The sequence below is a fragment of the Choristoneura fumiferana genome, chromosome 12 (assembly GCF_025370935.1).
Source record: "Choristoneura fumiferana chromosome 12, NRCan_CFum_1, whole genome shotgun sequence".
NCBI classification, from domain to species: Eukaryota; Metazoa; Arthropoda; class Insecta; order Lepidoptera; family Tortricidae; genus Choristoneura; species Choristoneura fumiferana.
This window is the reverse complement of record NC_133483.1, coordinates 18,322,030-18,347,721: the sequence shown is the minus strand read 5'-3', so window position 1 is coordinate 18,347,721 and position 25,692 is coordinate 18,322,030. Positions and strand designations below refer to the sequence as shown.

Sequence of the window (25,692 nt, the reverse complement as noted above, 5' to 3'; positions counted from 1 at the left end):
TGTTTATTCATTATTCAGGCAACATTACGCACGCCAACATCACAGGTCACGTGACGTGACGTTGTGGACGTGTCATTTGTAGACGGTTCGCTGGCGGCGTTGCGCACGCTCATTTTTGCGAAAGTCCTGTTGGAGTGTTACTAATGAACAAAAGTTGAATGGTTTTAGTCCAATTTATCAGTGAAAATAATAGTTAGGATAGTTAAATCTCAATAAATCAAAATGGGAAGTGAGTATCGTTCATTTTACATTATCTAAAGCAGTGATCATATTTAGAACTACCGACACGTATTAACTTCATTTTGGATGTAAATGTGGATTCAAACTGCAAGTTATGTGTTAAATGTGTAACATATTGTGTTTTTTCTCGTTTTCAGTCAAATTCCTGGAAGTCATAAAGCCGTTTTGCAGTATATTGCCGGAGATCGCAAAACCTGAGAGAAAGGTAAGTCTTAGTGGTTTTATCTCGATATTTTCTTTTATTTGTGTGTTATTTCTTATTTAATTTAGTTCTTAAACGTTGAAGGAGAGTTAAAGGTTTGATAAATCGTTAGAAAATTAAGTGAAAGTTACGCATCCGTGGCGTACCTTTCGGTCTAAAAAAGGTAACTGTAAAATGTTACACATACTTGTGGGATGACTGAGGTTATTTCTAAATGGATATTTCGTTGTTTCAGATCCAATTCCGAGAGAAAGTACTATGGACAGCGATCACACTATTTATTTTCTTAGTATGCTGTCAGGTAAGGCATATTTTTTTTTAATAAACCATATGCTGGTCTAGATTGTCAATAGATAAGACCTAACCTTTTTTTTATCAAAGTAAATGATACTATCAATAACTAGTTCTAATGATTATTAAATATATACAACTTTTTAATAAGAACTGACTATTATTTTGAAACTTAAATTTCAAATTGAATGATTGTGTATCCAAGATATTATAATCTAGGCTATGATTGAAATGTACATAGTAATTAGATATATTTAATTTACTTTCATATTGAGCCCATGTTCGCATTTTTGATTCATCAAAATTTTATGAATAAACATGAAATTACACCAATACAAAACTTCAATATTTAATCATACAAGTTTAAAACAAGCAAATATAATTGTTATTTTTCATATTAGAACTTCTTTGTCTTGTTTAATGTACCTTAAGATCCCACTATTGGTTTAAGCAACATAAAGACATCTGGGAAAAAAATTTTTTTTTTATAATATTAAAAACAAAATGTAATTCAAAACCTACACATTTGAACACTTCTCAACCCCTTTCTAGATCCCCCTCTTCGGCATAATGTCGTCAGACAGTGCGGATCCGTTCTACTGGATCCGTGTGATCCTGGCTTCGAACAGAGGAACCCTCATGGAACTCGGCATCTCCCCAATCGTCACGTCTGGTCTTATCATGCAGCTGCTAGCCGGCGCAAAGATCATTGAAGTTGGTGACACTCCCAAGGACAGGGCATTGTTCAACGGTGCACAGAAATGTAAGTATTATAATTATTAGTACTTAAGTGACTGGGTTAACACTCGGAAACACTCATTTTCCTAGAGATAAGACCAAGCTGAACCAATTGCTTGTCATAATACTCACTATTATAAGCCAAGAATGATTTGGCTAGTTTCGATTTTTTTTTATTGTGTTCAGTAATTTTCTCAATAGTCTAACAAGTCAATTGTTTGTCCTTAAAAACCACCCCACATAGAAAATGTAATCAAAATTGTTGGAGCCATTTCAAAGATCCTCATAATGAATTATACAAAAACTGCTCATTTAAAGGTACTGATTGCTAATACATGAGACACCTGATGAGGCATGAGGCATGATTGAATCAAATTATTTTTCCAATAAAAATTCAGTGATTTTGACAAATTTCCTTAATTTTAACTCCTTAAAAATATTTACAGAAAGACAGATTTTCATTGAAATGCATGTCCTGTCAGAAAAAATATAATAATAGTAATGATAATAAATAAAAAATAAACTGGTTCTCTGGCCTCGTTATTTCCCAGTCAGTATAATACCTTAGTCTCATAATACCTTAAATACTAATACATCAAAATCACTTTCACGGCAACACAACATATGCTTAAAACAACGAAAAGTTAAAATACCTTAATTTGTATGTTGAACAAAAACTATACTAAAAGTCAATATTCAACATCAAATTTCTCAAAAACCACCCGTGAAAAAAAATTAGGCATTTTGCCTTTTGTGTTTTTGGTTTGAGTTGTTTTAATATTTTGTAATTTCTGTCATTTGGTATTTGAATGAATTGTGCATTTCAATCTTTAGGTATTTAGAGAATATGACATTTTAAGTCAAAGTCATAATGAATTTCGTTCATTTTAATACAAGAGACAATTTGACATTTTAGGTATTATGAGCCCATGGTAATTTGAAAATGAGGGGTATTAGTGAATAAGGTATTATGAAATTTAGTGGTTTTAAGCCCAAAGCCTTAGGTGTAACAAAGAACTATCCAAACACTAAATAGCATATGGCAAAATGGCCTTCACTTGCTAAATGCCAAGGTCAATATACCATTGAACAACTTTCTCTAAACCATAGAGTTCCTTTTAAGTAGTTACTGAAATTATTTGCATGTTACAGATAAGTACTAAAGAATATTTCTGGCAAAATGCCTGGTTCTCTCACCTTAGGCACTCTGCCAGCTTATAATTTTACAAAAGATATAAACAACTTAAATCTCAAGTATGACTGAAACAAACAAGAAATAATTCGTCAGTCAGCTGTAACTATCGAATATTTAACCTTCTGAGACCCCGCGTCAAATGTTTAAAATGTATGAATTTTAAACTTAATGGCAATCAAATGTTTTTGATTAGACATTATGTTCAAAATGTTGTATGCGGTGTCTGAATAGGTTAAAAATTGTTATATTGAAGCAATTATTATTGTTTTTACCCTGACAATTTTATACTGAACATAGAAATTGTGAGCAAAAATATTGAATGATTTATTCTGTAAATGAAGCAAAATAATTTATATTTTTTACTATACCTTTTCCAAGTTGCAAATTGAACCATGAAATTTTCTGCCATGCCTATAGTTGCAATGTGAATAAAATGATACCTAAAGATTTAATACTTCTACCTTCTTCTTTTAACTTTATACCATTGTAATAATAAAAACAAGAAAGATTTTTATTTGAAAAATTCAACACTAAATGTACAATATAAAAAAAAATTACAACTGTAAAAAAATAGAACTATGTATCTAAACTTTTATTTAGGATTACATAGGACTCATTTCGCTTTTGTATTCCAGTGTTTGGCATGGTGATCACAGTGGGTCAAGCCATTGTGTATGTGATGACTGGCATGTACGGAGAGCCCAGCGAGATTGGCGCCGGAGTGTGCCTGCTCATCATCATCCAACTCTTCGTGGCTGGCCTGATTGTGTTGCTACTTGATGAACTGCTTCAGAAAGGTCAGTTGGTTACTTGTGTTTGAAAAGTAGAGTTTGGGAGATCATATTTCGTATATGCGCCGAAGGATAAAGTCATCGACATAGCGCGAAGAAGTGGCTATGGGCGGGTCACATCGCTCAAAGATCAGATAACCGTTGGGGGAGAAAAATCCTCGAGTAGCAGCCCGCTCACTGGATGGATTCACGCCATCGCGAGAGTTGCGAGCAACTGGTGGATGCAATTGGTGATTTGTTGTTCTTTGCGGCATTCTAAGAGGGAGGAGGGTGATGGATTCTGTATAAAATCTCAACTGCTGTATTTAGGACCAAGAAATTTGTTACGATTTTTTTTGGAATTCCGATAGGAATTTACTAAAATCCCGAAATTTCAATTCTATTCAATAACGACTGGATGGCCAGGTGGTTAGGGAACCTGACTATGAAGCTTGAGGTCCCGGGTTTGACTCCCGGTCGCGGCAGATATTTGGATGAACAATATAAAAAAAACTGTATCTATGGTTTACGCGTGTAAAGCCGCGGGTAAAAGTGCTAATTAATATAACACGTTGTTTATTTACAGGTTATGGTCTCGGTTCGGGTATCTCCCTGTTCATCGCCACTAACATCTGCGAAACTATCGTCTGGAAAGCTTTCTCGCCTGCTACCGTTAACACTGGTCAGTATTTAGTGTCTGTCTACTAGTTATTACCCACAACTCCGACCGAGAATTCGTTTATCTGTAAAAGAAGCTTTCGTTAAAAACATTTTTAACAAAAACTTAATATTATAAGCTCAAAACTTTTAATTTTTTTAAAAAAGAATCTTGTTGTTTTCCATAAGTTATGATAGGGCTGGCTTTTTCCTCGGTCAACATTGCCATACAACGAGGAAATGCAGCCAGTCTTTTGGGCACCCTGCCCAGTGCCCAATAGTAGCTATCTGGGTGATATTTGTAAATGTAGGTTTTTAAAGTTAGTTTTAATTCTATAATTCCTTGTTCCTGTAATAACGTATTTGTTATTTGTCTTTCATTAAAATACGTTTTAACCATTTTGAGATATTGAACTTTGAAATAATGTCGGGGCTTTATCAACTTTCCCAAGTTGGCTTAGTTATTAACAAAACCTCGTGTGTGTTTAGGTCGCGGCACAGAGTTCGAGGGCGCGGTGATAGCGCTGTTCCACCTGCTGGCGACGCGACCGGACAAGGTGCGAGCGCTGCGCGAGGCGTTCTACCGACAGAACCTGCCCAACCTCATGAATCTGCTCGCCACCGTGCTCGTCTTCGCCATAGTCATATACTTCCAGGTTAGCCCAATAGAGAATATGCAAGCATTTTTTTTTAGGTCAATCAGATATATCTTCATTGTTTTGTTTAACAAACCGAGTTGTAAAAGAATTTTTAAGTATATTAAAAAAAAACACGAAGATATTTACACTTTGACTAATATGCTACGACCATATATGGCCATAGAAAGTTCATACTAAATTTGGTTCTCTTATAAAGAGAAGATCGAGCTGTCGAAGGTCGAGCTGTCGGTAGGCCTCCAACAAGATGGAGCGACGGCTTGGTTAAGATCGCGGATTGCGGTGGATGCGTAAAGCACAAGACCGGTCTGAGAGGAGAGCCTTGGGGAGGCCTATGTCCAGCAGTGGACGTCTTTCGGCTGACATGATGATGATGATGATAAAGAGAAGATATGCAAACTTCATTTGCAACATATCTTTCTTATTTTTCAATAGATACTGTCAATTTTTACGTCATTTGTTTGTTAGTCTCTTTTTTAAAGTATTTTTAATTCACACACATTTAGCAAAAGAAATTCAAAAAAGGGAGTTCTTTTTTTGAATTTGTTTTCGTTTTGGTTGTATATACATATTTGTGTAACTTTGGCCGCATCAATATCTTTGTAGTCGGATATAAAATTTATGTTTGTCTTGACTATGAAGCTTGTGGTCCCCTGGTAGGGAATATTTGTATTAAAATATACGAATGTTTGTTCTCGAGTCTTTGATGTTTAATATGTATTTCAGTATGTATCTATCAGCCACCAAAGACGCTGTTCACAAGCAATACGTCAAAATTCGTCTGGAGCAGTTTTGCGTTGCCTATTACCCATAACACAAGCTTTTCTTACTTTGGGACTATGTCAATTGGTATCAAGTGTCCCGTGATATTTATTATTATAATTTACCTAATTGCCTCTTGTTTTCCCTAGGGCTTCCGCGTGGACCTGCCCATCAAGTCGGCCCGCTACCGCGGCCAGTACTCCTCGTACCCCATCAAACTGTTCTACACCTCCAACATACCCATCATCTTACAATCGGCGCTCGTTTCTAACCTTTACGTTATATCGCAGGTGAGTTATAGATTTTTATTTTGTCTTAGAGTAGGTAAGGATATTATTTTATTACACAGCTGGATACTAACAGGCTTAAATTGATTGATTCTCTTGTAATTTTCCTGTACCTGTTTTCTGTATCGCGTACTATATGTGGTGTACCTACACTAAAGACTCGTGTATTGTATTGTCAATGAACTAAAATAATTTCCTTGCTCACCCTTCCTTTCCTTTGAGTCTAACAACTGGTAGTATGGTGTATGGTTGTGTCACTCTGAAGATGAGCTCTGGTTGAGTTCGAAACGCGTCAGTGTAGTGGTGGTGGTGACTTACAGTGTGGAGGTGGAGGAACTGCATGAACACGCATATTTTGCATAAGCTTAGCTATCGTAAGGTCGCGGGTGAGCAAGGAAATTATTTTAGTTCATACCTCCGCAAAGTAACGCCTGATTCAATAAATTATTGTATTGTCGTCCAAATATAATGGGACTTTCCTCTCATTCTGAAAGGAGGCCTATGCCCAGCAGTGGGGCTTGGATAAGCGGTATACGATCTAAGGAAAATAAACTACAACCTTGCTACTTTGCCATCACACGTGTAAGATCACTACGTTTTTGCGACACTGTGTCTTTGTGACCAAACTGAGCTGCTCAGAAGTTAATCAGGCTGTCTGTTCACTGGAGTCGAGCTGTGAGCAAGATAAATCCACCAATAGATTTACTTATATAAACTCTACGCTCCTCTTCGGGGAGTTGGTTACTAGCATAAAAATTCATACAAAACCGGGAAACGGAGCGAGGAAAGTGGAGCGGGGAAGCGGGGCGGAGAAACGAGCGCGAGCCGGGAAGCTCTGCGAATAGAAAAACAGTCCGCAACTCCGCCCAAAATTACTTTCTTACTCCGCGCGTATGGGCAAACAGTCTGCAACTCCGCACCGCATTACCCTTTCTATTATTTTATTTTACTGTACACTATTCCTACACAAACTTATTTGTGCTGATTCTGGTCGAACACATTAAATGCAAAGATATAGTATTGACTGAAAATCAGCGCTGTAGTACGCACGTATACTTACTGCAGCATAATGCTGAGTCATGTTCCTGTTCAACATCATCAAACTTTTTTTGTAAATTGTGTATTATTCTAAGAGAAACGGATATTTCTACATAATTTATTGAATCAGGTGTTACTTTGCGGAGTACCATATCAATGAACTAAAACGGTACGGTTGTGTTGCTCTGAAGTTCTAAACGCGTCAGTGTAGTGTGGTGGTGGTGATTGATGGGTTTGTGTGATTTGTGTGTGTTCTTGCAGTGTGGAGGTGGAAGAACTGCATGAACACACATATCTTGTATAAGGGAGCGCCAAAGTTCGCATACTCTTCGCTAGTCATACCGTAATTTTTGTCCGAATCATCGTTTGTCATAATTTTTTTCCCACTGAAACCTTAAATTTTTCTGAAAATTTTAAATGGTCATCCTATAGAAAACTATAGGTTAGATTAGGTTTGTTTTATGCCAGCGGATGTCGTGGTGTGTCCCAGTGCTCCCATGGCATTCGCATACTTGGCTGGTGAGGGAATACCGGTGGATTTTTAATGGGTAGACCTCCCCTCCTCCTCCTCTGGGTGGGAAGGAAGGAAGGGGAGAGGAGAGTCCCATACACCCCCTGCGTCGTCCCCACGGCGCAGGGGTAGTGCGTAACGCATTATCCCACCGCAAAAATTCAGAGAAAAAGGAGTTTGACAAACATTACATTCGGACTTTAAGTATGCGAGCTGATATGGACCCCTTGCATAAACGTAGCTGTCATAAAGTCGCGGGTGAGCAAAGTTCTTGTTTTAGTTCACGGTTCTTTATACGTTTTACAACATGCTCCAACCTCCTATAATATCCTCCTAATCCTTCTATATATAAATCAACTTATCCGTGTCCCAACAGATGTTAGCAGTCAAATTCAGCGGCAACTTCCTAGTCAATTTGCTGGGCGTGTGGGCTGACGTAGGCGGCGGCGGGCCAGCCCGCGCCTACCCAGTCGGCGGGCTCTGCTACTACTTCAGCCCGCCGGAGTCGCTCTCCCACATAGCCCAGGATCCGCTGCACGCCGTGCTCTATATATTCTTCATGCTGGGATCGTGCGCGTTCTTCTCTAAGACTTGGATCGACGTGTCGGGATCCTCTGCTAAGGATGTAAGTATTGTATTGTGTAACTCTTTCACCGGAATACGAAGCGTTGGCAGGCCTCCCACTAGGTGGACTGATGACATCGTGAGAATTACGGGCAAGCGGTGGATGCAAGTGGCGAGTTGTTCATTGTGGCGTTCTAAGGGGGAGGCCGTTGTTCAGCAGTGGACGTCTTCCGGCTGATGATGATGATGATTTATTTATTTATTTGACCTAGACTTTGCCTGCGGCTTCGCACGCGTTAACTGTCAGATCCGGCAGTTGAATCAAAATTCCGGGATTCTATTAAATTCCCAATAATTACTTTGTGGATTTCGTTAATGTTGCATTAAAAACACTTGTGCCAAATTGCATGACTTCTTTCGAGATTGCTCAGACATTCGTCAAAAGTTATCTTTATATAACTGTCACCGCACATTAACCTTTTGAACGCCACGGTCGGCCAGACAAAAAAAAATTTGAAAATCGTTATCGAAATGCCGACATGGCGCCTATGGCACGATTTTCAGCTGTCTTTCTTGACGTTCTAAAGGACGATTTTCTTGCAATAGGTATTAGCAAGTAGAGCAAGGTAGTATATCAAACTATGTTAAAAAATTAACTTAAAATTTATTTTTTTTGTCATAATTTATGCGCCTTATTTGAGTATCGAGACGTATTTTTCGATAGATTTGATTTTTTCAAAGTAGTGACGATATGTAATTATGATATGTTTTTTTATCATATTCTAGCGAATTATAATAGAGATATCGAGAATATCTTCTCGATAGATTTGAGCTCCATAGTAGCGTCCAAAAATGTTATATTTTCCAAATTATTATGAAACTGTAAAAAATTATGTCCAAAATGTTCGGGATTGATAATAATGTAATTTTTCTAACGTACTGGGATAAATTCGGGGTTGTTAATAATTTAACTTAAGCATTTTTCATACTTGAATTTAATGTCTCTTTGATAGTAAATTACATGCTCAAACTTACCTCCAATATGTTACCAAACTCTGTAGATGATTGTCCTCTTCTGTACTGTGTTTTGTGATTCCCCTAAAAAAGAGCACCGCTTATGAGAGCATGTTTCATGTGAGGGGATTACCTTCTGATAAAAGTATGGCGGGGAATTATGATAAAAGTAGTTTGGAGTGACTCATAACTCCGAAAGTTTAACTTGTATAATTAGGTACCGGTATCGATAATGAATTCTTAGAAAACTTGTATATTCTCCTTTCGCTACATGACAGAGTGGTAGTCGACTGCTCTACGGAAAAAGCAACTAACATTTTTTCAAGACTAGTGTTCATACATTTTTAGAAAAGCGTGTTGACAGAGCGTTTTACTTTCTATATAGCAGCATTACAACTCGTGTGCTTACCACTTTTGTATCGATATAAACGTACGCCAACAGCGCGTTTAAAAAACGCGGCATGCAAATGTCTTAAAGCCTCGGGAGGTGCGGGGGTTCGAATGCCGTCCGGCGAACCGCAAAAATGGTTACAATCAATACTACTATTATAAATGCGAAAGTGTGTGTTTGTATGTTTGTCCGTCTTTCACGTCGAAAGGGAGCGACGGATCGACGTGATTTTTGCCAAAGAGATAGTTTATGGACCAGAGAGTGACATAGGCTACTTTTTATCCCGGAAAAATGCACAGCTTCCGAGGAGCGATAACCGAATTCCACGCGGGCAAAAGCTAGTTATTAATAGAGACTCGCGTTATAAATTACTTTTCTAACAAACACTCTTTAACACATTCGCGACCATATACATATACACCTAGTGCCAGTGCCATCCACGAAGACGCGTGATTTTTGTCAAAATTGACATTGTATCAAAATTAGACATTAATAACATTGTAATAAGAACCACGGCACGCGTCATCGTGAATGACTACTACCTATAGCTACGCTCGTAACCAGTAGCAGTATTTTTCTGATATGTATTTATTTATTTATTTGATGTAGCGAAAGCTGCTTACGAACAGCGAAAACAATTGTTGTGCTATTGGCATTGAATTTGTTAAGTCTCTAACGTAACCCTCGAAAGTCCTTTGGCTTGCATTCATCATTACAAAGGTTCCTCTCTCCCTCAGGTCGCCAAGCAGCTCAAAGAACAGCAGATGGTGATGCGCGGCCACCGCGACAACTCTATGATCCACGAGCTAAACCGCTACATCCCCACCGCGGCGGCTTTCGGCGGGCTCTGCATCGGCGCCCTCTCAGTCCTCGCAGACTTCCTCGGGGCCATCGGCTCGGGCACCGGTATCCTGCTAGCCGTCACCATCATCTACCAATACTTTGAGATCTTCGTCAAAGAACAAGCCGAGATGGGAGGCATGAGCACGCTACTCTTCTAAAATATCAATGATGACTCCGCCGGCGGAAATGATACGTTCGTAAAGCTATAGTCTATAGATTTAAAACTATAGTCGCGGTTCATTATTATAGTACTAGTGTATTATAGTCTGCTAGTATATATCACGAGGTATTGACTAGTGTAGGTCAGGCAAGTCGGGTTGGTTTTGTGGGAGTACCGTTTTCGTCGGCGGCGTGTGTGCGCGACGCGTGTGTGGGTTATGTGCTATTTATATGATGAACTTTATAATAAAATAATTTACGAGAAGTACAGACGTTGTTTTTGTCGAGCCCGTCGGTTTTTATCACTTATTGTTCTCTAGTTGTAAGCTTTATTCGATCAGAATTTGTAATGAATAAATCTTACAGACTTAATTAAGTTCGAGTTGATGTTTTAAAAGACGTAGTGATAAGATTGTGACGTATTTTGTTGTGAATATATTGTTTTTCAAAGAACAGCACCTAGTTAGTTTCTGTTGGTCCGGTCAGATGTGATAGTTTGTACCATAACATAGTAACGTATTACCACATGACAGTTGCAGTGTATTAAATATTTTAGAATAAACTTGCCAGTTTTATTACTTTCGATCTGTAGTTAGATTGCAACAATCCTAAAGGCCTGTTTACATTACTCCAGTATAACACTGCGGACTGCGGTGCTCGCTGGATCTTCTGTTCATTTAGAATAATTAAACAAGGCCTTAGGACTTAAAGAGTGAATTGTTAAATAACAGTCTCGCTTACTTTGTTATGTATCTTTATTCTCCTCACTAGACATGCAAATACAAGGACAAAAAAACAACTCTCATTTTCCCCAAACTTATAACGAAAACGCGTCTTGACTAATTAATTTTACAACTGGTAACAATAGGGTCTGAAAAAACTGCATTTACTAAAAGGCTTGAATATCATCACGAGAAGAAAATCTCATAAATATATCATGTTCGAGATCTTCGCTGAATCAGTTGGTAAGAGATCGAGTACATATAATGGGGGATTAAATAAATGGTGCCAATAATTCCCTCATGTCTGTAATATCGAAAACTTAACGGGTACACGTATGGCACAACACATTACATAAACGTACCTTACATACAACAGGCACTTATTCACGATGTTAGGATCAGATTATTGCTTCGATTAATCTAAGGGAAAACAATTCACCTTGGCCCCTTACCATATGGGATTCATCGCGTATCCAGATAACTCAAAATTATTCACGGAAGACAAAGTAATAATACATATAACTGTAAATTAAATATTGATCGCAGTTTGCTATATAAACTAAATAGCTTAAATACATGTGTTAATTTCACACTAACCTACCAAAAGGTCGCCACTGTTTACATAGGCAATAACATTCAGTGTGTTGTAATTATTTACTAATGCATTTCTAGGCAGTTGATCATTATAGTCCCTTATATAAAATTGATGGGTTATAAGTCGAAAAAGCACATTACCGCTATTAGAATTTCTGCGTAGTATTTATGTACAAAGCTAGCTAGTCTAGTGTCCTCGAATGCTGCAGTTAGGTCGTTAACGAACGATATAATTATTGCGTTAAACATTGGTGTCTCACTTACATAGTGTCTAGTCGTGCGTGAACATAAAACAAAATAAAAAAAATAATTAAGAGTATGTAAGAAAAAACAATTTATTATTTTATAACATTTTCCGTGATAGGAGAAAAAAAAACAAAGAAAATAACTATAGCAAAAACAGTGCCGATTAAACTACAATACGGAATAAAATTACGCGCTCCAAATCTGCCACTGCATGAGAAATTACATAACTTAAACAAACAAGGTGACCTAAAATTTCCAGAGTTAGAAACCCCAGGGAACTACCGATCCTTACGTTATTCCATACAATTAAGCTAGGTACAGTGTATCGGTCGTTCAACCAATATAATATAATATAATCTAAAAGAAACAACAAAAATCAATTTTGAATCGCACTAGGCAACAGTATCAGAGGACCACAATTTACCCCTTAACTACAAACTAGTGATTTTGCTATTCAATCTTGTATCATTTGTACATGCGTATAATAGCACTTACATTGACGACACGTCTACTTCCGAAACTAGGCGTGGTATTTAGAATATAAATGGGTCGAACCCGCGGCACCTAAACTGGCGGAGATTGCGTCGGATGCTCTCGGAAAGCCTCCCATTGTCAAGGAGTAGCTGAAAGTACCCATTTCGTAATTTTTCCGAGCTACCGCGCAAGACAATAATCGATTTGCCTACATTCGCATTTTGAACATCAGCACCATTGTATCATTTCAAAAGTAACAGCGCCATTGTTCAGGAACCGCATACTGGAAGCGACACCATCGGATATGCGTGACCGTCTTCCAACGGATATTAGACTCGATCGCCGATCTCGCTTAAAATAAAAAACTACCGCTATCGTCGGCTAATAACTCCCAACATAAAAACCATTTAAACTGGGCTATTTACAAATATCGAGTTGGAAGACTCGTCGCCGAGCGGCTTCAACAAAATGGCGGCCAAGTCGAGTTAGAGCAGGATCGCGTGTTAGGCAACAGTCTCTATTTCCTCGCTCATGGCGGCTTGGTCGGGGGAGGCGAGCGTTTTGGGTGGCACCGTGGTGTAGGGAAGGGATTTCATTTTGCGCGCCTCGCGCCTCTGTTTCTTTTGTTGCATGACAAGCCGGAGTTGTTCGAGCTTGCATTTGGTCTTGGAGTTTTCTATGGCCAGGGCTTTGGCTGTGTCGCATTTGTGGCACGGCTCGCACTGCTCCGCCTGGCTGCAGCCCGAGCATTGGTTCTCTTCCGTCGCACTCGTCGAACACGAGTGCTTTGGCTCCTTCTGAAATTAAAAGGACACTGTTAAGGTTTATTCGAATTTTCAATCGCCTAGCTTTCTAGATTACATATTTTACGAATTGGCTGTTGGTTTTAATGACGTTTTTCTGTTATTTATTTAGAGATCATGTACTTCTACCAAATAACCGGAAACTATCAGTCATCTGCTACTTCTACAAAAATGTGTCCAAAAATTTGATTCAAAACAAACGTAAGAATAATAACCCAACACATCCAAGATTGAATCCATTTTTAGAATTAAAAGTCACATTCAAAGTAGTAGTTTCTTAACAAAACTTTCGACTGTCTTGTTTATCAGGAACCAAATGAGCAATTGCATTAAGGAAACACTAACAACGATATCATAAGACAAAGATCAACGATATCCACAAACCCAATGAAAATAACTAATAATACAAAAATAAGATTGCATCACATTTAAAAACTTGAATGTATACTAAAAATAAATATATGGGGTCAAGCTAAAGAAAACCGTTCAAAATTAGTGATTCTATTCTAACTACTTGGGTTGTCATTTCATTTTAGCCATTTATGCCTATGGTTATCGTATTGCGTAAGAACATGTGGTGCGACGCAAGTTGTAGTGACTAACGCATATTTAGGAATCTGGGATTTTAGGCCAATGTGTATTCAAAATAAGTTTCTTGCAAATAATTCATTTTTTAAATGAGCTTCTTTGCCGGTGGTTCATAATTACTGATTTATAATGACAACCAATACATGTACTAAATTGCAAGACAATCTGACTACTGGAAGTGGAAGGGCAAGATTTAAAACAAAAAAACTGCAGATCTGTGCAAATATCCAATCAAATTTACATTAGTCTTAAGGTGTACTGTTTTCGAGATAATAATAGATTTTTCACAATCGAAATCATGACTTTCTCGAAAACGGAAAACTTATGAACCATATTGTTACTTTAAAATTATCTCCAGCTCACCTGGTTCATTGTGAAACATTTGCGATTATCACATAACACAAAGTATTTATAAAGAATAAGTTCAATGTTCTTTTCTTATTTATTTACGTGATCAAGTCTTTACCATGTCAATATGGAATTTCAATTTCATCATGTTATCACCGTTAAACTTGCATTCCGAAGATAGTTGTATTTATTGTACTTACTACTCTAAGTAAGACAATTATGCTCAATTAAGGACCTGCTTAACTACTCTGATAATATTTTGAGTGACATATATCTGTGATATTTCATAAAAACCATAATATTTCGGGTGCGATGGGCACAATTTTGAACCCTCAATTTCCTTCTTGTCCACGCAGTAAAAGTGGTGCAATATGTAGTACCTTAGTACATACAGCCCAGAAATAAGGGTTTAAATGAGTCTTTCCTAAAGTGGGTAATACGCCCCCTTGTTGGCGCTGGAGGCCTAGAGGGGGGCGGTAAGGGGCCTAGAAAAAATCTTCACCTTTGTGCCTAGTATGTTATTGAGGTTTTTAAGGTGAAAAAAAATGAGGGCTATAAAATAACTGATTTTCAAAGTGGGCGTTAGACGAAATAAGTTTGAGAACCTCTGGTTGTTAACCAAATGTACAACTGACAAAAGTAATATTGATCCAGTCTGTTTATTCAGACAAAATCTGTCAAGTACATTCCTGTCTCCTGTCAGGAGTTTGTCAAAGAGTAGAACAAGTCCTAACATTGGTATTTAGTCATAGACTGGTTGGATGGAGGTATGATATCAAAAATATTTACAGTCAAAGCATCGACATCTATGTACCTTACGGCACTAGACTGGCTGTTTGGAACAAAACGCGCGGCGCATCAATCATTAATATTACTATGACACAACTGCTGTCACGGACATCAACAGACTATAGTGTGTTCACAAAACCGCGCTGTGAACTGTTTTTGCCGTTTTGATGTAAGAAACATGCAGTCTAGTACATATATGTCAATGAGTCAAAGCTTATATCAGGTTGGTGGTCATACATAATAATAAATGATAAAAATTAGTAATAATTCACCTGAACGAGAGCAATCGGTGGCGCTGCGCACAACAGGTCATTCAATATGTGAATAATTGTAGAGATGTCCCTCTTTGGTCGGCCATATCTGGAATTATTAATAAGAGGTTGAATAAAACAAGTCAATGAATGAGAATTTATGGTAACAGGTAAATGTGAATACACTCCAAGTTGAAGTAATTTTGTGAAGTGAATTAATTTTTTTATAAATTTGTGTTCTTACCTGTCTTGAAGTGCAGGGTTCAGTGTGCCTGAAAATGTTCCTGAATAAATTCCTTTGCCATGATGTTTCATGGACTCTATGACCGCACCGGGCCCTACTTTTGAGCGTACCGTCTCCTCTGCAGTTCTGAGATCAATTTTATTTGTCAACACCTCTTTTGACAACTTTTTCAGCTTCTGTGTAAGGTTCTTAGAAGCTTCTATAAGAGCTTTAGTATCAACAGGTGGAGTAGGTGACGCCCGCTGTGGCTTTTTTGGAGCGTCGGGGGCTACAAATGGAATCTGTTTAGAAGTAGAAGGAGTGGCAAGGTCAGCATCCTCGCTCTGTGCGCTGGGCTGCAGTATTAATTTCCTTGAGTTGGTGATGTAAGGCTCTGTGCGTGAAGTTGAAGGCTGCGCCATATTGTTATCCTGCCGTATCTGCATCCTTTTCTTGTGTTTATTGACCACAGACTGCATAAAAGCCTTCTGTTTATTTTGACCAATGGGATGCTTGAATTTTGATGTCTTGTGAAGTAAATATTGAAAGCGTTTATTTTTTAAAGGTTCAATACTCTGGTAAGAGGGTAATGTGCCTGAGGCAGTCGGAGTGCCGTGGCTTGTGGTGGCTAGGTTTGAAATTTCACGGTCCATCATCGACTCGTCTTGGTCTTCAAACAGGCCTTTATCTACAGCACTGTTGAATAGGTTCTCCATGGGGTATTCATCTATGGTGCTTTCGGCTAAGAATGAGCTCTGGTCAGTGAAGTTATCACTGTCATCACTGAGGGAGCTATCTGGGGTGAGGGTGGAGGCGCGGGGAGCGCGCACGCCACTAGTCGAGGGCAGCATCTCAGTTGCTAACTTACTCTTCGACAATAAATCTATCAAACTACTTTTTACAGAGTTAGCAATCACCGCTTCTCGGCTTTCTGAGGTAGATGCGTCTATTGGACTCGATACCAAATTGGACAGGGACTTGATTGGCGACTGATCATTCTCTACTGATGTGTCTGACAAATCTGAGAGTGTACAATTTGTGGTGTCCAAAGATTCCTCTTTGTCTTCGCACATATCTTTCTGCAAGTTTTCTTCAGCCAAATACAAATCAAATGCGTTCTGTAGTATTTCCAAATCTTGCTTCTGTAAAGTGTGTGTCTGTTTTGGTTGTGCAGGTTTTTCATTGTCCGATGTGTCTTCAGAGTTGGAAGGCTTTTCTGGTGTGTTTTGAGGGCTGGGTGTTTCCCTGGTGTCGCGTTTTGTGCGTACGGAAGTGCCTTTGTTGGGTGTGGATGTCTTGAGCGAGCGACCACTGCCCGACGCGCCAGAATTAAGAGTTGACAGTTGCAGTTGAATCAACATCATGTGGTCCCCTAACCTCATGGTCAAATTCAAAGGGGATTTGCCCGTGAGGAAGTCGTTAACTTGTGTGTCGTTCAGGGACTCCAGTGCTTGCATCACGGAATTTTCGGGTCTCTGGCTCTGTAGACAGATATTAAAGTGTGAAGCTAACCAAGGAGGATAAACAGTTACAGATTGAGCTTTATTGATTAATTTCACGATGCAAAACACGTGACGACGGGAGGTGGGTACGTACCAGCAAGCCAGTCTCCACACTCGGCAGCAGGATGACGCGAGAGCCGTCCAGGAGTCCATTCTCCTCCAGCGTCCCCTCCCGCAGTTGCCTGTGAACACAAAACTCGATATCGATACGACCCAAAGGACGCGGATGCGTCATCGCATCGACGCAACATTATTTCCGTGATGTTTGACAATAAAAGCTTGGCGTCTACCATAGAGCTCACCTTTCGCGATGCAACAAGCATATCCGATCCTTAGACACTTTTAGCTTTTTCGAAACGAGCTTCTTGAGGTGCTCCACTGTATTTTTACCGTTCAGGCTGATAGAGAAATTACCACCAGTTGTCGTTTGTATGTTCAGCGTTATGTCCGTAGACTGCGGTGAGCCACACCCGTACACTTCTGTTCCCGTAGCACGTTCCATATTTTACACATATAGTCCACTAGAATTTACGATTCGCTCACTATTTCTACGGTGCACTTCCTAAATAAGATTACACAGCTATTTTATTGCAAGATAGAAATAACAGGGTCACACGCCAGACCCCCAGATTTGATGTGGCCGTCGCGGTGTGACCAGTTGCCTTCGATGTCCCGTTATTTTTTTTTACAACAGCTGATGCGAAGCGGGCCTCCTTTGCGTTCCGTATTACGCGTAGAAATAAAATCAATAATAGTAATATTCCCTTATTTCACACAACTGACGACTACTCGTAAGAAATGTTGAAACAAGAATGTTGGATACAATAATAACCTTGATTTAAAATAGATAGTACTATCCGTAAAAAATGTTATCAAATACTTAGTCATGTGAAATAGAAACGACTCTTTGTAGACACGGAGCAAATACGTCATTGGCCTACCTGACGTCATCGTGACGTCACGAGACGCTTATCGAGGCTTTTTGTGGGAAATTCAAAAGTACTTCCTTCGGATTACTCATAAGAATACCGAGATTTTTCCCCATTGCGTCATAATATTGCTCTATTTTTTCGCAGCATCGTGGTCTGAATTAGAATAAACTGTATTCGATTGAATTGTGAGAAGCTACGAAATTAAGATCCAAAGGTCAGTTAGGAACAGCTAAATTTCTATTTTACGCAGTTAATGCTTTATCTTTCCGTTATCAACGTTGTAAAATATTGTAAACTGGAAAGTTGCAACACTGTCATTTTTGGTATTTAGAAGAGGATTATAATAGGATGTGACAAAGATAGATAGATAGATAGATAATTATGGCGAAAGCTGCAGATGTTTCTAAGGTTAGAAACAAAAAAAGAGCTCCTTTGCAAATAGGAAAACAGGACTTTAAAATAAGTTTAAAATAAATAAAATTCGTATCCTTAACCCCCTTTATTTCAGCACCGATCAATAGAAAACAGAAACTTAACGGCTATCACAGTTACTGTCACTGAATTACATGATAAGTAGTTATACATTCACAAATAATTTTACATCTCATTTAATTCCACGTTATCCGATAACACATAGTAAAAATAAAAACTCTGTTCGAAATATTACTTAACTACCTATTTTATCAACGAAAATGTAAGTAATGTAAGATTTTGAAGTTAAGATACGCCTTTGCCATACTTTGACTGCGTCGGAATGTATCTACACCGAATTCCGAAGAGTGAGCTCATTTGGAATCGTGACATGACACATGAATGTTGTTACGAATCATTAAAAATTAGTTATTTTTTTATCCTAAATTCTTATTTAATTTTACATTATTAAAATTATATACAAAAAACATCTATATAAAAGCTACTTAAATGTAGTTAGTCAAATAATTATAAATAAATGTTATAATCAATTACAATCATTATAAAACTCATTTTTCTTCAATTGCGTTAAATGGAGTGTTTGTGTGGATATTTTTCTATATAGCAACATTGCATGTTTTGTATGAAATTTACTTATCATTCTTGTTACCTTCTGAATTCTCAAATTCATAACGGCTGTAACGTTCTTACAATTTAATTCCTAATTTGTCCGCTTTTTATTCAAGACCGCATCCCGAATAAACTAGAAGACACAAGTTTAGGGATTTGTGTCAACTACCTTAAGACAGAAAGAGATGGCACTACTTTCTGTTATTATACTTTTTCGCAGCGAAAGCATATCTAAAGTTCAAAATCTTTGATTTTGTACCCATTCTCGCTCATAAAGTCTGACAAACTTACTTATTCCAGCCTCTGGCTGGCTAACCCGTATAAAGCTAACTTATTCTTAAATATAGATAGATTGTAATTGTAAAATAAAAATTGTTTACCTACTTGGGCACATAATTATAGGCAGGAATAGAAAAAACACAAGATAACATTTAAGCTTACAGATATTCAACTGTTTTACTTTGCCATTCTTATTTTGCCATATTTATTAGTTGACAGTTTATTTTAGTTTCACCATTATGCTTAGATAACGACTCAAAAACGCTTCAGCTTTGAATAAACAATTACATTACACATAATGAGTTTTTTAATGCGTCTTAAAAACAACATTATACTTTTTAGTCCAAAAATAAATAGATAAGTAGATCACAATTAGACATCACATAAGAAAATAGAAATAGCACAGTGAAATTTAATTCATCGAAATTTCTACCGTGTCGAAGATAACGTGTAACACAATGAAACCAATAATTGTTAAGCTTGCATGCAATAGTTCAGTTCCGAGGTTGTAATTATTAATAAATAAGCCTCTCAAAGAAGAAATTTTACTACGCAAACTCAAAATATATTTATTTACTTACCTAAAAAATATTTTTCAGCTGGTCTGATTTTCCTTTTTTTGATTTTCTTTTTTAACCCGTCACGCGGCCTAGAGACTAATTAGTCTAGGCCGCGTGACGGGTTAAAGATTAAATTAAACTATAGTACAAGTTTAGTGCTTTAAAATGGTAGTGGTACTTCGTACATTACTGGATTCTTCATAACAATATTGCATATTAGTATTATCAACATTTACTGGAATAAAATTATGTATTATTTTTATATTTACAAAAGTTACGTTTAAATGTAAACGGTACTTACAAATATTAGTAAAAACATTATGATGGTACAGCAAACTTTGTAATAGAGCTCATTTAATAAGTTGGCAACATTTATTACTTATACCGTTTCATTTCATTCATTTACTATGGTCCCTAGAGCAAGGACGCTCTGTATTGTAAAAAAAAGCAGAAAAATAATAGTGCTATGGCCGGCTTTGTAAAATAGTAGTTAGTTTTTTTTTCTTTGTTTACTATGTCAAAGACATCCACAAAAATACATATGCATGTCAATGTTTCTGCAAAACAAAACAAACTTTAAAATTAACTTTTTTTCAAACAATTTCTGATCAATTATAACTAGGCAGACTGTAGCTTATTTTGAATAAGATCACGGAGAATATGTAATAAGTCTACAAATATCCCAGTTTTTTACTTTGACGAAAGCAACCAACCACAGCACTATCGCACTGGCCATTTAACACAAACATGTCCTGTTTCATCCTTCATTCACAATGTCCCGACATTTTAAGTGACACGACCGACGCTGTCTTTTTTATTGTCCACCAAATAAAATGAGAGAGCACCATACATTCACATAAAATACCGGGAAGCCATCCACATGACACCTTAATACGTAATACCAATTGACAAGATTTCATATTTCTAAGACTATAATTTGATTCGTTCTCTGTATTCTGTTTGGAAAGAGAAAGACGCTGATATTTTTAAAATTTCGCTACGATTATTAATTAATTTATTACAAATTATTTAAAATGTGCCTATTCTAAATGGCATAACTCCAAAACTACCACACAATAGATCCATTACTTTTGTCTAGTCTCTATAAAAAAAAATATCACGTAAATCTGACGTAGACGTTGTCAATATAATGACAACTCCTTTTTCTGGTGAAAAAGGCAAAGGAAACATATCTATTCTGTGATAGTGTTGGCAAATTCAGATATTTTTTTTATTTTTTTTTGTATATTTTTAAATATGGAGAAATAAGTTATAATAAATATTTTCCCATATTCAGGAGGCAAAACTCTTTCGATTCCTGTAGTAACTTGCAGGTGTTAAAAAATGAAATTTTGACAATTTTGATATTTTCTTCCCCTGTTTTGTCACATTCATTTCGTACTTGTGTCATGAACCCCCCTTAAATGTGTCACGCTTACGGATTTCCCCTCATGGATGAAACAGTGAGTCTTCCCGTCAAACCGACACCATTAACAAGAGTTCACGAGCCGAACTCCTGGGTGTCGACATCGATTTCCTCGAAGACATAGCCGCCGCGGCCGTCCATTTGCAAGTAGTGGTCGTGGTGCTTCCAGAGAGACTTGCGATGGGACACGGTGAAGAGAGATATGCCCCTCTGCGGAAAACATGGAGTTAGTGGCCTTACAGGTAAAGGAGTGTTCAAGTGTTACGTAACGCAATTTGGGAGGGGTTTATTAATCGTTACGATGCGTTACAGGGGTGAGAGGGGATATTCGAACAACGCGTTACGTCACAGTTATTGAATAAAAAGTTCATGTCTCCTAAAAGTGGGAGATTCGCATCATCAATTAATGCTTTCATGCTGACTTGCCAACGCAACTGTACCAAAATGCCAACTAAATTTAGACAACGGCTAAAGAAAAGCTAAAAGCCTGTGGGGAAGGAGGGCATTGAATCTATCAAGAGATCCGATATTGAAGTGATTATTGAATCTTCAAAAATGCGTTACGTAATACTTGAAAATATACATTGCAAACATTTTCCTAACAAAGTGTATCGCTGATGTCTCCTAAGTTACGGGACAGAATAACGTACACTATCCCCCTGTTTCAGCATCCATTGATAAAATTTATTTGACGGTTAAATGTGATGCCTTCTCTGTATGTTTAGTTCAAATAGACGGAGACGGCATCACATTTATCCGTCAAATAAAATTAATCAATGGGAGGTGAAACAACCCCTAAATATACATAGCGGCACAAAATTTCGCCCACTCTACACAAAAAATTACCTATTACTGCATACACTTGTGGGCCAGATTTTTTGCCGCTCAGTATAGTTGATTGACCAATGTACTACATCTGTACCATGGTAATGTTTATACGTACCTCTCTGCAGTACTGGTACATGGAACCCTCGACGTCGACGGAGACGGCGCTGGTGCACTCGTCCAGGATCGCGAACTGAGGCTCGTGGTAGAACAGACGCGCCATCTAAGGGGGGGAGACGGGTTAGGCCAAAGTAACCAAACAGGGAAAATACTAAGGTCTTGGTTAGGCATACAACGGTATTTGGCTTTGAAACCCTGGGGTATGTAGGGTTCCGGTGCTTACGTTTTTTGGGTTGAGTCGCCTTAAGGGCTAAAGATACTAAGTCCCTACTTGATTTTAGTTTTTAAGGGAGGGCCCGACAGTGCCGAACTCTCACCGGCTAAAGAAACCCGACTGCACCTCCCCAACTCCCTGTAGCTTGGTAGCCATACACCATCCTTCCTATCGTCCAATCAGCATGACGCTGCAGGCATGATCCAATCTGCAGTTCGTCCATATAGGTACACCACACACGATCAGTTTCAACTGTCCAATAGGTGTATGGCTACCGTCAGCCATTTGCTGGAAAGCTGGGAAAGGAACATGCATTCTCCCGTTAGGCTATGCGGGGGCCAGTCTTTTTTGTTGATCTCCATTGGTTTCTTCCTTGACCGACTCTAGCCTTTTGCTTACTTACTCATAAAAGAGTTGGATAAGCATCTGTATATGTGTACGACGTGGAGATCAAAGGGCCAGCAGCTATCTCTCTCAACGAACCAGCACAGCTGTTCAACGAGAGGCGTCTGCCAGGATTGCCCTTTTAGACGCCATGCCACGAGGGCGACTGTTAGGTTCTAATTTAGTTTCAAAGCAACTGGTCTTTTTTACCCATAGAAATAAAGAGAAAAATCATGTAAACCTAAAAATAAAAATCCTGTTTGAAACCAGGCTCGCGTCTCCCAGTTTTTCGGAATCTATGTGCATTCGGAAGTTCAATGATGTGAACTTCCCAATCTGCTCTATGCTCTAACCTAACCGAACTACAACCTAAGCCTTCTCATTCTGAAACCTGAAATGAACAAACCAATGTTAACGTGTGTAATCCTGTTCTTTGTTTTATGGTACTCACAGCGATCCTCTGCTTCTCCCCTCCAGACAGCACGTCCATCCAGTCCTCGACGGCGTCGAAGCCGCCCTCCCGTCCCGTCAGGTACGCGAGCTGCACCGTCTCCAAGAAGCCCAGGAGTTGGTCATCCGTGCGCCCGCGACGCTCCATCTCCGACCGCGTCTGGGGGTATATCACCTGAACAAACAAGATAAATAAATCATCATCATACCGATCTAATTTAAGCGCCACAGTCCCACTGGAGGGCACAGGCCTCCTCTCAGAATGAGGGCTTGGACCGTAGTTCCCCCGCGGGCCCAGTGCGGATTGGGTCTTACTCTAATCTATATCTACATATTATTATACCGGGTGTGGCCTGTAATATGAACAAATAATTAAAACATAGATCATTGAGTATGGTCACACCCGGTTTTACAATACAATACAATAAAATAACTCTTTATTGCACACCAACACAAGTATATACATAGGGATTTTCTAAGGTAAGCACATATATATAAAACAAAGTCGTGTTAGTCACACCATTTATAACTCAAGAACGGCTGGACCGATTTTTATGATTTTTCTGTGTTTGGATTTGTCTTTATCAGGAATAGGATAATAGGTATTAAAAACATTGGAAAATTGATGAAAAAAAATAATTGAAAAAAAAAACATTTTCTCATACAAGATGTTCATGGGTTTCGTAACTGTCAGCTATACTCGTAGATATTTTATTTTTTACGCTCGTTTATTTCAAAAGATTTATTTCAGCGTAGAGCATTCGCCTGGTTCCTAAAGGAACCCGAGGTCATGTATGGACAATGGTCAATGTATGTTGGGTCACGTAGAACAGTTTGCTTATGAGCGGTTTAGTGCCCAACAAATATGGACCACAGTTGAGTTAGTTTACGACTTACTACACCGATGGGGCCACACACATAATAAGCATACAAAAAACACTCGCCCGATCTCAGTTCCTTAAGTCATGTACGGCCGTTGGGCAGGGATGTTAAGGATATAACATTTCGGATATGGATACGGATATATATCAAACATAATACCGATTCCGGTTTCGGTTAAGGTTACGGACGGATACTGTATTTTTACCGAAGTGTAAAAGTATAATACAAATAGGAATATAAATGATTTGACTTTAATTGTAATATGGGACCATGGCATACACGTTATTATAAGCATGCATGCATAGTACACTCGCCTGGTCTCGCAGAGTTCCCAAAGTCATGTACGGGCGTTGGGGCACGTAGAACAGCTTGCCTTTGGGTGGTTTAGTTAGTGTGCCACCGAATATGGGCCACAGTTCGCCCAGCATTCGGAACATGGACGATTTGCCGCATCCATTGGGCCCGCATACTAGCACGTTGATGCCCGATCTGTAGAGAAAATGTTAGAAATAGTAGATTGTACAAAAAGAGCATAAAACGATCCATTTTACCCGAGACGTTCATATAGCTACCCGAGCCGGTACGGCGAGGGTGAATAGACACGTCGAGGGGAAAATGGGTTTATTGCTCGAGTTTTACACTCTGCTTTTCACTTCGATGGCGAGGAATTTAAATATCAACAGTGGAAGCAATTGTTCACTTAATATGTACTTTTTATTGTTCATGCATTATTATATATAATTATAAATTTTTAGTTTTATTGATCTATTTTGGTTGATTTGGTTGATTTTAGTTTTATATAAATTTAAATTTATTAAAAAAATATGTGTAGAAACTTCTTTGCTTGTGGCTGTTTACACCTGATTGCCTTGGTCTTAGACGAAGATTTTACTGCACTAGAGCATACAAAGTCATTTTATGTCGCCTAGACCCAGCATAAACACGAACTTTACGATCATGAGAAGTGAAAAACTTATTTTATAATACATACATACATAAATATTTATTTAAATACAAGATTTAAACAGGCTGTCCCACGACTGTGAAGTGAGACTATGAGTTTGTCAATTGTATTTTGTTTCTTTTCTTTTATACAATAAAGTGTTTACATACATACATACTATGCCACATGGAGGAAAAGTATCTGAAATATTATTCAAAGAAGTCTTGACCTTAATTTTAAAAACAATTTAATGTCAAAGAAACCTGAGAACTTTACTGACGTTCACGATGGATGCAGGCCGCTTCTAACCGAAGCGGAAAGAGGTCTATAGGGGATGCCTGTGTCTATATCCAACAGTAGACTTCCCTTGGAGCAACGCGGGCTTCCTACGGAAGGGAGTAGCCATTCGCCACGTTCCCCTCTGTCAAAGTACAAGCCCAACTGGGCATACGAGTTTTATAAAACAAGGCGCGCTCGGATTTCAAACTAGATCGAATCGAGTCGCGCGAGTGAACGCTGCAGTGCTAAAAATGCCGAATTGTTCAGTTTTCTGCCGTAATAAGAGATCTGGGACATCAAGCTTGCAAAAAGATGGTGTTACATTTCACATGTAAGTAAATTGTTATTGTATTATTGATATTTAATAACATTTATACAACAAAGTCGTACATTATTATCGGATTCGTTTACCAACATCGAGTCCGCTAATTCGTACAAATTTCGGATCGGTGAAGCGATAAATCCGACTTTTCGCCGATGAACAACTTAATGATGTTAC

At 38.3% G+C, this 25,692-nt stretch overlaps 3 protein-coding genes across 3 annotated transcripts in view; 1 reads left to right on the top strand and 2 right to left on the bottom strand.

The window, feature by feature from the left end:
• Nucleotides 1-70: 70 nt before the first annotated feature.
• On the top strand, nucleotides 71-10,880 carry Sec61alpha (SEC61 translocon subunit alpha). Its single transcript, XM_074095644.1, has 10 exons — nucleotides 71-229; nucleotides 378-445; nucleotides 678-743; nucleotides 1,286-1,496; nucleotides 3,302-3,463; nucleotides 4,023-4,118; nucleotides 4,583-4,749; nucleotides 5,661-5,801; nucleotides 7,724-7,972; nucleotides 10,054-10,880. The coding sequence occupies exons 1-10, from the start codon at nucleotides 223-225 to the stop codon at nucleotides 10,315-10,317; spliced, it is 1,431 nt and encodes a 476-aa protein (XP_073951745.1). The 5' UTR covers nucleotides 71-222; the 3' UTR covers nucleotides 10,318-10,880.
• A 175-nt stretch (nucleotides 10,881-11,055) lies between these two features.
• stx (ubiquitin-like domain-containing protein stuxnet) lies at nucleotides 11,056-17,646 on the bottom strand. The gene is made up of 5 exons (XM_074095643.1): nucleotides 17,161-17,646; nucleotides 16,953-17,040; nucleotides 15,378-16,837; nucleotides 15,155-15,242; nucleotides 11,056-13,151 (listed from the first exon to the last, which is right to left on the bottom strand). Exons 1-5 carry the CDS (start codon nucleotides 17,358-17,360, stop codon nucleotides 12,858-12,860), a joined length of 2,130 nt encoding a protein of 709 aa, XP_073951744.1. The 5' UTR covers nucleotides 17,361-17,646; the 3' UTR covers nucleotides 11,056-12,857.
• A 2,032-nt stretch (nucleotides 17,647-19,678) lies between these two features.
• The window catches only part of Abcd3 (ATP binding cassette subfamily D member Pmp70), a 30,323-nt gene continuing 24,309 nt past the window's right edge, over nucleotides 19,679-25,692 (bottom strand). Inside the window, exons 12-15 of the mRNA XM_074095646.1 lie at nucleotides 24,286-24,460; nucleotides 23,091-23,264; nucleotides 22,040-22,144; nucleotides 19,679-21,306 (exon numbers count right to left, since the gene is read on the bottom strand). Of these exons, the coding sequence (XP_073951747.1) occupies nucleotides 21,172-21,306; nucleotides 22,040-22,144; nucleotides 23,091-23,264; nucleotides 24,286-24,460 (589 nt within the window). The 3' untranslated portion in view covers nucleotides 19,679-21,171. The remainder of the gene's footprint in view (nucleotides 21,307-22,039; nucleotides 22,145-23,090; nucleotides 23,265-24,285; nucleotides 24,461-25,692) is intronic.

Coding starts and splice junctions, on each gene's coding strand:
- Sec61alpha (XM_074095644.1), top strand. Junction 446..677: donor TCGCAAAACCTGAGAGAAAG/GTAAGTCTTAGT, acceptor TCGTTGTTTCAG/ATCCAATTCCGAGAGAAAGT. Junction 1,497..3,301: donor GTTCAACGGTGCACAGAAAT/GTAAGTATTATA, acceptor TTTGTATTCCAG/TGTTTGGCATGGTGATCACA.
- stx (XM_074095643.1), bottom strand. CDS start 17,360: ATGGAACGTGCTACGGGAACAGAAGTGTACGGGTGTGGCTCACCGCAG. Junction 16,838..16,952: donor GTGTGGAGACTGGCTTGCTG/GTACGTACCCAC, acceptor ATCTGTCTACAG/AGCCAGAGACCCGAAAATTC. Junction 15,243..15,377: donor AACCCTGCACTTCAAGACAG/GTAAGAACACAA, acceptor TAATAATTCCAG/ATATGGCCGACCAAAGAGGG.